At 37.0% G+C, this 12130-nt stretch overlaps 1 protein-coding gene and 1 pseudogene across 1 annotated transcript in view; one reads left to right on the top strand and one right to left on the bottom strand.

Annotated features, from left to right (window-relative positions):
* Positions 1-319, bottom strand: part of LOC102820054 — a 6153-nt pseudogene extending 5834 nt beyond the window's left edge.
* Positions 1-12130, top strand: part of DNAH14 (dynein, axonemal, heavy chain 14) — a 641625-nt gene that overhangs the window by 22953 nt on the left and 606542 nt on the right. Inside the window, 3 exon segments of the mRNA XM_006871162.1 lie at positions 710-772; positions 4914-5058; positions 6795-6926. Coding sequence (XP_006871224.1) covers positions 710-772; positions 4914-5058; positions 6795-6926 — 340 coding nt within the window.

The raw sequence follows: 12130 nt of genomic DNA, 5'->3' as shown, positions 1-12130 counted from the left end.
CTCCCGTAAAGATTTACACCCTCGGAAACCCTGTACAGGGTCGCTATGGGTCGGAACCGACTTGACGGCACTTAACAACAACAACATCCATTTCAAAGAGTTGAGAGGGATTTGTAGAAACAGCTGAACATGTCTATTTCATATATGAAAGTTACACATGATTAACTTCTCATCTAGTAGGTTCTCATAAATGTATTTCTTGAAATTAATCTTTGAGATTTAAAATTTTAAGTAAATCTGGTTTTTTAGTATATTAATAATGACATTTTAATGTTTTACTTACCATCAAGAAGATATTTCTTCTCTTTGTGCTTTTCATTATTATTAAAATTGAATCTTGACCCTTCTCTACATGAGTTTATTTTTTTAAAAAAATAGTAAGTGAATAGATGTATTCAATGAAACCCAAGAGAGTTGGAATTAAATGGAATTGTCTCATTTTTCTGTGTCTCACAAATTTTCCACCTTCACAGTGTTAATTCTTATTCTCTGTTTTGTTTTAGTGGAAACTATTTGACTTTTGTTAGTTTTTTTTTTAACATTTGCCTTTGTCCTATAGTCTGTTGACAGTTTGAGAGAAAAGTTGTATACCTTTTTAGTACTTACTTTCAGGTAACTTAGGATGAACGAAACTAAAACCTTAGTAAATTTATTCCATATAAGTATATTATTTACAAATCTAGAATGTAAGATGTCTTTTTCCTTTCAGAATTAATAAAGCATTTGTTACCTGGAAAGTTAATGTTAAAAGAATTAAGACAGAAAAGAGCAGGTAAGTTTCACTATGTAATATATTTATAAAATTTTAAAAGGAAGTCATGTTTTTTAAATTCAGGAGAAGAGCAAATATTTATGTAATTCAGTGATTGGGGATTGCTTTTATGATTTAAGTTAACCTATCTTTCTTTTAAAAGATCATTAAAGTTTTACTATAGTTCCTGGTGTGGCGCTGTGGGTTAATGTGCCAGACTGCAAAGCTGTTTGAACTGCAAGGTCGGTGGTTCAAGCTCACCAGCTGCTCCTTGGAAACCCTATACAGGGTCACTATGGGTCGGAACCAACTTGATGGTACTTAACAACAACAACAGTAGTTCCAAATATAAATGTATGGTTTGAAGAAATCAAGGAAAGACAACATGATTCTAACTTTTAGCTTCCAAGAAAAGAAATGGTGAAATTATTCAAACTCTATTACAGTTAATCCTATTTTGTAAGATCTTGAGGATCCAAGTTTGGGTTTTTGTTTTTTTACTTGAACATTTGATTTTTGAGAAAACTGTAGATTGAAATGAAATAGTACAGAGATCCCATGTAGTCTTTAACCAGTTTCCCCCCAATAATAATACCTTGTAAAAATATAGTACAATGGCCCCATCCAGAACCTTCTGAGATGGGACAGTCCCCCTAGAAAGGAGAAGCAGACCAGCCTGGAACAGCTAGAGTGACAGAAGATACACCTTCAAAGAAAGATCATTCGTAAAACCCAAAACAAAAATGTCAGCGTGACTGACTACTACAAGAATAAGCAAGTTGTTTGCTGGGAAGCCACCAAGGCAAGCAATCAAGTTCCTTCAGAACAAACCCACCTCTAAGACTGAAACACAAAGGAAACACATAAGCAGGCATGTAAGCTTTCTGGCAACCACATTGGTCTACTGATGAGTGGAAGAGGGGGAAAGGCAGCAATGAAGAATGGACTGTGTTCAACAATGTTCAATAGACTCCCATTGACCTGGAGATGAAAGAAAGAAGAGGAAGGGCTGATTGGTAAAAATGTGGTAAGACCTGGGGACACATGAGCCCATGGACAAGACATAGCCACTGAGGGCTAGAGCTGAGAGTGAAGCATCCAACTGATATGAAGTGAGGGGAGACATACAAGAACACCCAACTTGCAGATAGTACTCATTTGACCTAGCTTCAATGGCTTGATAATTAGAACTCAACTAGAGGAAGAGTTTTTAAAAAAAAATTTTTTTATGAAGAAAATAAGGGTAAATTGCTACAATTTGATGAACTTGACCTATACTCATGGATGAAGTAGCTCAAAATACCAAACTGAGAGGGAAGGAGTCTTCACTTCAAGTATCAATGCTATCCCCTCTGTACACAGAGTAGGTAGGGATGGGCACCTTAGATCTTGGCTACCTAAAATGAGGGGGCAATAAAGGCACGAAGTTACTGGCTTACAAGGTTTCAAGAGGGAGTTTAAGTGTGTGGGGGAAGAAAGAGTCCCCACTGAATCGTTTTCATCTTGTCTAGATGGGTCTGGTGAAAAGAGATGGGGATAAGATTCGTATGATTCAATAGTAAGTAATAGTTATCATGACTAATTGCGACTGTCACAATTATAAAGGTAGAAGTTTTGTAACAATAGCAGGGGAGTAGTTAACCTTACAGTCCAGAAACAGAGGACCTTAGGACCATCAAGAGAGAAACGCACAAGCAGAATGAGAGATCTTATCCAGAGAAGCAGCGACACCAGAGATGGAGGCAGAGATGGGGACATGGAGAGAGGGAGCAGCTGAGGATTCATGGAAAGAGAGGATTCATGGAAAGAGAGGGACTGAGAGCTGGTGGCCAGAAGGCAGACTTGCAGAATGTGCCCTTTGGTGCTGTAAATTATTATATATGCCTGAGTGTTTAAAAAAAAACAAAACAAAAAAAGTGCTAAAGTGAATAGAAAGACTGTTATCTGATGATACATGGAGGGGATTATAATCATTGTAATGAAACACGGTGTATGATTTGTTGAATGTAAAACTGATGATATGCCCTGTACACTTTCACTCAATTCACAATAAAACTTAAAAAAAAAAAAAAGTATAGTACAATGGTGTTGTTGTTGTTAAGTGCCATTGAGTTTGTTCTGAATTACGTTGTTAAGTACCGTGGAGTCAGTTCCAACTCACAGTGACCCTGCACAGGATTTCTGAGGCTGTAAATCTTTACAGGAGCAGAACGCCTCATCTTTCTCCCGTGGAACTACTGGTAGTTTCGAACTGCTGACCTTGAGGTTAGCAGCCCGATTGGTAACCACTACACTACCAGAGCTCTGACTTATAGTGACCCTTTACAAGGTTTCTGAGGAGCAGCTAGTCAATTTGAACTGCCGACCTTGTGGTTCACAGTCTAGTGCTGATCCTACAGTGCCATGCCAAGAGTTAACACACCCTAAATATTGACACTGATTAAGCCAAAATACAGAACATTTCGATCATCACAGGCTGCCTCGTGTTACCGTTTTATAGCCATACCCACTTCCCGCATGCCCCCACTAACTTCCTTAACTCCTGAGGACCACTAATCCTTCATTTCTGTAGTTTTGTCATTTCAAGGGTGTCATATAAATGGAACCAGGCAATACATAGCCTTTGAGATTGGCTGTTTTTCACTTAACATAACTTTCTGGAAATTCATTCAAATTATTGCATGAATCAATAGTTTGCTTCTTTTAATAGCTGAGTAGTATTCCATAGTATGGAATGCTGACCTTGCGGTTCACAGCCCAATTCATAACCACTATGCTACTAGAGTTCCTTCATATCTGTGTCAAAATAAGAAAACTAATATTGAATACATTTTTATTAGAAAACTTAAATAGTGCTGAATAATATGAAATCATTACTACCCGAATTTTGGTCATCACGCTCTTATTAATAAATTCAAAGACTTGTGTTTGCTTTAGTGATGCTTCTATTGACATAGAATGTGCCTATAGTCTTTAGCTCTGGTAGCGTAGTGGTTACGAATCCGGCTGCGAACCTTAAGGTCAGCGGTTCGAAACTACCAGCTGCTCCACGGGAGAAAGATGAGGCTTTCTACTCCCGTAAAGATTTACACCCTCGGAAACCCTGTACAGGGTCGCTATGGGTCGGAACCGACTCGACGGCACTTAACAACAACAACAACAACATAGTCTTTAGCATGATCTTTTCCTCCGTTTACCAGATACTTAGAGACATGTCAATAAATAATTTATTCTACACACCATAAATTATTGTTGTGTGAAGCTTATATAATTTGAGAAGGCCTTCTTAAAAATAAATAACATAAGGCTTTGGGAGGAGCCATAAAAATGAAGAACCCACAACACTTTAGCTTCACTGATTTTTTGATCTGTAAAGTTCTCTCTCATCTGTAAAATGGATAGATAGGAATAGTTCATTTTTAATTATACATATATTATGAGCTTGGTAATCCTTCATAACCAATCACCTCACAAGAGATCTGTGACGAGCAGAGGGGTCCTCTCTACATACCTTTCTGATCCACTTATCTAAGAGTCTATTTCTTTAAATACTGTCTTGTCCCCTCCCATTCTTTTCTTTCCAGTATTGTTAACAATGATTTGAGTCACTCTGTAAACATTAATAGACCAGTAGAAATAGAGAAAAGATCCTATCTTTTCTACTTTAGAATATAAGTGGTCGGAGAATTTAAGCAATATTCTCAAATGGATCTCTGGCCCACTTACTATCCCTTTTCCTGTAATTGAAGAAGATATGAAGGGACTTCAAAAAGTTCATAGAAAAATGGAATTAAAAGACAACAGATTTTTTTCCATGAACTTTTTGAAGTCCCCTCATATAGAGGAAATTATTAAGATAATTTTATTTGGAAATCACTGCCTAATATTTAGAAATTGTTTGAACTCAGTGGTGTAACAGAATGTCATTGTTTCCCACTCTTATTTTATTTTTCCTTAAAAACCCAGTACACCAAGCTTTGCTTACAGCATAATCAGTCATAAACTCGTAATGCTTACTAATCTTTGTGATGTCATTTAAAAATATAGTAGATGCAGGATATTTTAGATATAGATATATGAAGTAAATTAGACTAGTTACCTCCAAATTAGTTTCATTCATTTTGAATGAGAGATAATGCTGTGAAATGTTTTTAACTTTTAGGTCATATTTGTGCCGTCATCTTTTTTTGACTGATGAGTCATTTCAAGGCTGTTTGCTTTACATTAGAGGACTTTGTGAAGATGCAGTTAACCTTAAAAAAGGTAATGGACATAAAGATAATCCATCTGCCATATACCTTATAAAGGTGGGTATAAGTATACTACTATACTAATAAAGATTGATATAATCATTGTTATACAGAAACTAGAACAAAAGGACCAAAGGGATGAAGATTTATGATCTATAAGTAAATCATCACTTGTTGTTAAGTGCCGTCAAGTTAATTCCAACCCATAGCAACCTTGCATAGGGTTTCCAAGGAGCAGCTGGTGAGCTTGAACCATTGACCTTGCAGTTCAAACGACTTTGCAGTCTGACACATTAAGGGATGGGTAATATGCTGAAATGCCTCCAAATGACAAATGTATGGGTAGTACATTTTCAAATGAGGAAACTGAGTCCAAGAGAGATTGCAATTTATCCAAAGTACAGACTACATAAAGACAATGTTGGGACTTATGATTTTGTTTTATATTTAGAGGTGAACTGTAGTCTATATGGCAGTAGAAATGTAGATTTTTGTGTATTCCCTCTTGGGGAGTTGCAGAAAGTGTACTAGTAATCTACATTTTAGCAAGTTCCTCTCATACTAATGCATAGCATATTTTGAGAAATACTCTTAAAGAATAACTATTGAAAGTTTCTGAATATGTTATTTTAGGAAAATTAATATGATATTGGTTTATAGGAAAACTTGCAAGTGGGGAGGAAGTAGAGTTAAAGAGATCAAGTAATATAACACTGGAATAATGCAGGCACCAGCAATAAGTACTTCTGTTAGGATGCTGGCAGTGAGGTAGGAAAGGGAAAGGATATTTTTGAAACAGTTTACTTGGAAAAATTAGGGTCTGGTAATCAGATATAGGACTAGAATAGGGAGAACTCAAAGATTAAATTAAAATTTTCAAAGCTAAGTGAGTACATTTAAATCTTTTTATGTTGCATTTTCAAATACATATATTTGTAAATTCAATAATACTACTGGAGATAAAGATATTTGCATATTTACTGATGAAAATGTGTTTAGTCATGAAAATTAACATAGTTTAGAAAAAAGGACATCATGCTTCAACAGAAAAGAGGAAGATCCTCAACAAGATGAATTGACACGGTGGTTGTAGCAAACGGCCAATGAGGACAGCCCAGGCCTCAGTAGTGCTCTGTTCTATTGTACATGAGGCCACTGTGAGTCTGAAAGTATATTTGACAGCACTTAACAACAACAACAAGGAAAAGGAAGAGAAATAATGAAGAAGAAAGACTAAATGTATATGAACAGTTCAAACATTCAGATTCTCTATTACCAGAGAGGAATTCGGTGGCACAGTTGTTGGAGATTTCTTCTTGCTGAGTCTAAATAAATTCAGAGTTGTTGTTGTTGTTATTAAGTGCCTTCGAGTCGGTTCAAATTCAGAGTAGAATTTCCTTAATTTGATTAGTTTCTTTTAGCCTCTTTGTACTACATTTAATATTCATATTTTTAAACTTGCAAATAATTGGGACTTTAAAGAGATAACAGGAACTACATTTCCTGGGATTGGTGGTTGCCCTGGGTTCCTGGGTATTCCTAAATACCTCTTGAATTTGTCTTTGGATTAATCTTATTTATGATTTGAATACTAATGTATTTTTCTGAATTTATCAAGATTTAGTTAGATTTAACTATAGATGTTTAAAATTGAAGAATGTGTAAGGCATATGGCATATAAATAATCATAAAGGCAGTTTAAGATATCTTATGTGAAAAAGATGACTAAAATATTTTATCTCTTTTTATGTAAATGAATCTTTACTACTCAACTTTTACTATAATTTAATTAGCTGGATAGGTCTCGTACCTATTCTCTAGATGAGTTTTGTGAAGAACAATTACAGCAAGCTTCCCAGGCATTGAAACAACTGGAGAATATCAGGGATAAAGCAATTTCAGAGATGAAAACTACAATATTAAAGGTAATTTAAAAATTGAATCCTCTTTATTTATTAAGGTTGCTATATGTTGATGGAAGGAATTGCTCCAAATTGCATCTCAGGGAAAACTGTCAGAAATGGGCAGGTAGAGATACAAAGGTGTTTAATAGATGGCTAATTAACCAATCAACTAGTATTGTACATTTACTAGGTACACAAATTTTTCCAGGTGCTGTGTCAAATGCAAAGCTGTGTGTGTGTGTGTGTGTGTGTGTACGTGCCTTCAAGATGCTTAAACACTAACTTAAGTTTCTATAAGTTATATTATGTAATTTGTTACAAAGTTCACAATCTTCCTATGACAAAGGAAAATCTATTGCTCAGGAGAAGCATAACTAGATGGGACAAAATTTCCCTAAGGATTTTACAAAGAGCACTCAGGATTATAATGACTAATAGCATAGTGGTTACGAATCAGGCTGCGAACCTCAAGGTCAGCAGTTCGAAACTACCAGCTAGCTGTTCTGTGAGAGAAAGATGAGGCTTTCTGCTCCCATAAAGATTTACAGCCTCGGAAACCCTGTACAGGATCACTATGAGTTGGAACCGACTCCACAGCACATAACCAACCAATCAACCAATGTCTCCAAAACATTCTGATCCTCTCTGTTCTGACTTGTCTCACAAGATGATTTTATATAGTTTTCCAGTATAGGAAATGGCAATGCATGAAAGCATAACTCAGCAGATGCAGTTTACTAAGAGATTGATTCAGTGTTGTCTAGTAATGGACCTGCTGCCTCACTGGGTTTGGTTGGATCCAAGTGGATATTTGCAGCTCTCTTAAGGAATGGTTGGAGTAAGATTCTAAAACAGTTTTCAAGTATTATTTATCTGGATGTAACTTTTGATGGATACTAAGTAGTAATGACATAAAAGACTCACTCACCTTTCTAACAAGAATATGAAGTGAAGTGATTTTATGTCAACTAAATCAGCAGAGTTTGAAAACCTCGCCTTCCTTTTTTGGTTCTTCACAGTCTGCTAACCTTTCAAACCCAGGCATATGCAAACAAACTCTGGGGAAATCTGACAAAGAATTGTATAAATAAAAATGGAATTGACTAAAATGTAACTTAGTCCACTAAGCTAGAGCAGATGGAAAGATACAGAAGTAAAATATCACTCATAGTTATTTGCCATTACAAAGCACTGCTATTTACTATTTTAAGAAATTTGATACTGCTTAAAACATGGAGTCCTGGTGTGTGCTGTGAGTTAATGCACTGGACTGCAAAGTTGGTTTGAATTGCAAAGTAGGTGACTCAAACTCACCAGCTGCTGCTCTTAAACCCTGTAAAGGGTCTCTATGGGTAGGAACTGACTCAACAGCACTTAATAACAACAACATGGAACTCAAACTATACAGGGCAAGAGCATCACCTACAAGGCTTGGTAAGGCAAGAAATATCTGTGTCGGAGGTCTGGTGTTCAGTCTCAATATTGTTAAGTGAATTAAATACACTGTACTTTGCATTTGTTTCTTACTGAAAACTTCCTTGAGTACATTAGAATTTATGAGTTATTCATTAGAAGTAAAGTCACAAATCCAGAATATTTCAATAAATATGGACCATGCTTTGTTATGAGAGTGATTATTAAGAAGTAATTATTAATGCCTTTTCATTTGACTTCCCAGGAAGATTCAGCATAGATAGCATTTGGAAATGAATACATGAATTTTTTTTTAACTGCTTGGTAATGTCTGACTACTCTGGCCAAACTCAGGCTAGTGGTTCTCAGCTAGGCTATACTGGAGCCACCTGAGGAGACTTTTAATAAATATTGATGCCTGTGGTCTTATGTTATACCAATTAAACCAGAATTTCTGAGGATAGCACCCAAAATGAATGATAGCGCCTTAAATGAATCTGAAAGATTGAGAAACACTCTTCTGCTAAATGTTTGGGATCACCTAGCTCTGGAGAAATATACCACAATTATAAAACAGGTGAACTAGAAACTGAGTCACCATCAGTAATGTAAATCTGCCATGAGAACTAAGATACACCAGACCCAAAATGTACCCTGCAATGGCAGAGAATCGGTTAGCAGCTTCCCCAACAGTCTTTAAAGACACCAGGATATCAGTGTATATTTTAGCAGTAATACAGTTAGCAAAGTACCAATACAGTTAGTACTCACAGAACTGTAAAAATGTGCTGTGGGTGACCTCTGACTTCTGACTTCACAAGGGAGAAGAGAATCAAACTCATCGGTCCAAGGCTGATTCCTAACAGGAAGTGGTCAGATGCACTTCTGCCTTTCCTGTTTCCTTACCTGTTCTTATACCGTCTGTTCCTCTTACAGCACTCTGTACTTCTCGGCTGACTTTAATAATTCATTGCAATGGCTGTACAGAGCTCACAAACCAAAATCACAGCTAGGGGCTTTATTAGGGAAACTGTTGATACTATTGTTAAATGCCATGTAGGAGTTTTCAATTCATAGAGACCCTGTGTATGGTATCCGAGGCTTTAAATCTTCAAGGGAGCAGAAAGTTTCATCTTTCTTCCTTGATTAGGGAAACTAATAAGTTACAATTCAGCATCATAAATGTTCAAGACACAGTTCTTTAAGTGTGGAAGCTTCTTCCCAGTCATGCCCATAGGCAGGCTTCTCTCTGATCTTTAGACACGTTGCCCCTTGGCCTCTGCCCTGATCGGACAATGTTGTAAAGTTCTTTTAGAGCTGCTGATAAATGCTCAAAGGGCACTGCACTGCACCATAAACCTCTGCCTGAAGCTCTTGTCTGTAGTTCCGTGGGTCAGCAAACCTGTTGTTGTTAGGTGCCATCAAGTTGGTTCTAACTCATAGCAACTCTATGCGCAACAGAACCATCCTCACAATTGTTATGTTTGAATCCACTGTTGCTTCCACTGTGTCTATCTATTTTGTTGGGGTTATTTCTCTTTTTTTGCTGATCATCCAATTTTCCAAGCATGATGTCCTTCTCCAGGCACTGATCCGTATAGATTACATGTCTAAAGAATGAGAGACCAAGTCTCACCATCTTTGTTTCTAAGGGACATTCTGGCTGTACTTATTCCAACACAGATTTATTTCTTCTTCTGGTAGTCCATGGTACTTTCAATATTTTTCTACAATACCAAAATCCAAATGCACCAATTTTCCTATGGTCTTTGTTATTCATTGTCCAACTTTCACATGCATTTGAGGTGATTGAAAATGCTACAACTTGAGTCAGCTGAACCTTGTCCTCAAATTCACATCTTTGCTCTTGAACTCTTTAAAGAGGTCTTATGCAGCAGATTTGGCTAATGCAATATGTAAGGTTGATTTTTTGACTACTGTTTCTATGAGCATTGATAGTGGATCCAAACAAATTGAAATATTTGACAGCTTCAATCGTTTCTCCATTTATCATAATGTTATTTATTGGTCCAGTTGTGAGGAATTTCATTTTCATTTTTTTTATATTGAGGTACAATCCATACTGAAGGTCTTTGACTTTCATCAATAAGAATTTCAGGTCCTCTTCACTTTCAGCAAGCAATGTTGTGTCATCTGCACCATCTGCATATCACAAGTTGTTAATGAGTCTTTCTCCATCCTGATGCCACATTCTTTTTCATATCACCCAGCATCTTGAATTATTTTCTCATCATATAGATTGAATAAGTATAGTGAAAGGATGCACCGTGGTGCATGCTTTTCCTGATATGAAGTCATTCAGTATCTCCCTTGTTCTGTTTGAATGACTGCCTCTTGGTCTATGTACAGGTTTCTCATTTAATTGTTCTCATTTAATTATGGGTTGGAACTGACTCGACAGCACTTAACAACAACAACAACCATTCAGAAGTGGCCTGCTCCTCCTCCTTTCTAGTCTGTCTTATTCTGGACTTTCTGCTACTGGTGGCATAATTTCCAATATCACAGCAGTACACAAGCCACCACAGTATAATAAACTGACACACATGTTTCCAAGTCATGGCCATAGGTAGGGTCTCTCAGTGGTCTTTAGTAGCCATGTAGCTCTTTGTCCTCTGCCCAGCTTAGGCAATGTTGTAAAGCTCTTGCAGGGCTATTGATAAATGTCCAAAGGTCACTCTACTCTGCCATAGCCTCAGCCTGAAGTGCTTGGCTCTACCACCATGGGTCAGCTGAGTACCAGGAGGCACCCCATTCCACAAACCAGCCTCCTGCCTGAAGGCACTCAGTTTTTTAATCTTTCCATGGGCGGGGAAGCCCAGCGCTCTGTCTCATGCTCTGGTTCTACTGCTGCCACTCCTTTGCTGCTCATTTACTATCACAGTTTTCTCTTTTCTGGATTTAAGATTGTTTGGTACCAGCACTAAACATCCAAAATTTTCATAGTTAATAGACCCTGCTTTACTATTTTATTGGTTAAAAACAAAAACAAAAACAAAAAAAAACCATGCATTATCCACACAAAATGAGCACTCCTGGGAAAGCATAGATCTCCCTATCCTCCAAGAGATGGTTTCTATGAGTATCTGCTGGTGGTGGTGGTCTGCCTCGGAGTCTGTTCCAACTCATAGAAACCCTGTACAGGGTTTCCGAGGCTGTAAATCTTACAGGAGCAGAAAGCCTCATCTTTCTCCCGCGGTGAACAGCTGGTAGATTCGAACTGCTGACCTTGAGGTTAGCAGCCCAATTCATAATTACAATGCTACCAGAGCTCCATATGAGTAACCAGTGAAAGATAAACCAGGAAAGGTGGGTACAGTCCATGAGAAAGTGTTGTGAATTCAGGCTTAGACTGATAACTTTGTCCTTCAGGCAGCTGTTAAAAAAGGGAGGCTGTCATGAGTTATAGCATCAGAAAAAATCTATTACACTCTGGTTTTAATACAGTTAGTATTCTATTTGTCATGGCTAGTATGGCAGCTCCCATAATTCACAAAGAAATTATCTTGTCTTCTTTTTAGTCCAGTTTCTTCTAACAATTATCTCAGCAATGAAGAACACCTTTATATTGGTAAAACATTCCTCCAGAGTCAGCCAACAGTAGAAATAGCTTGCAAAATTGGCAGACTGACCAAATTAATTTTTTTTTCACATTTTTTTTCTTTTTTTTAATTTAAGGTTTTTATTGTGGATGAGTGAAAGTTTACAGGGCACATCATCAGTTTCACATTCAACAATTCATATAACTTGTTTCATTACATTGATTATAATCCCCTCCATGTACAATCAGT

Source organism: Chrysochloris asiatica, unplaced genomic scaffold, assembly GCF_000296735.1.
Source record: "Chrysochloris asiatica unplaced genomic scaffold, ChrAsi1.0 scaffold00161, whole genome shotgun sequence".
Lineage (NCBI taxonomy): Eukaryota > Metazoa > Chordata > Mammalia > Afrosoricida > Chrysochloridae > Chrysochloris > Chrysochloris asiatica.
The sequence above is the reverse complement of the archived record's forward strand: the minus strand, read 5'-3'. Positions and strand labels throughout refer to the sequence as shown.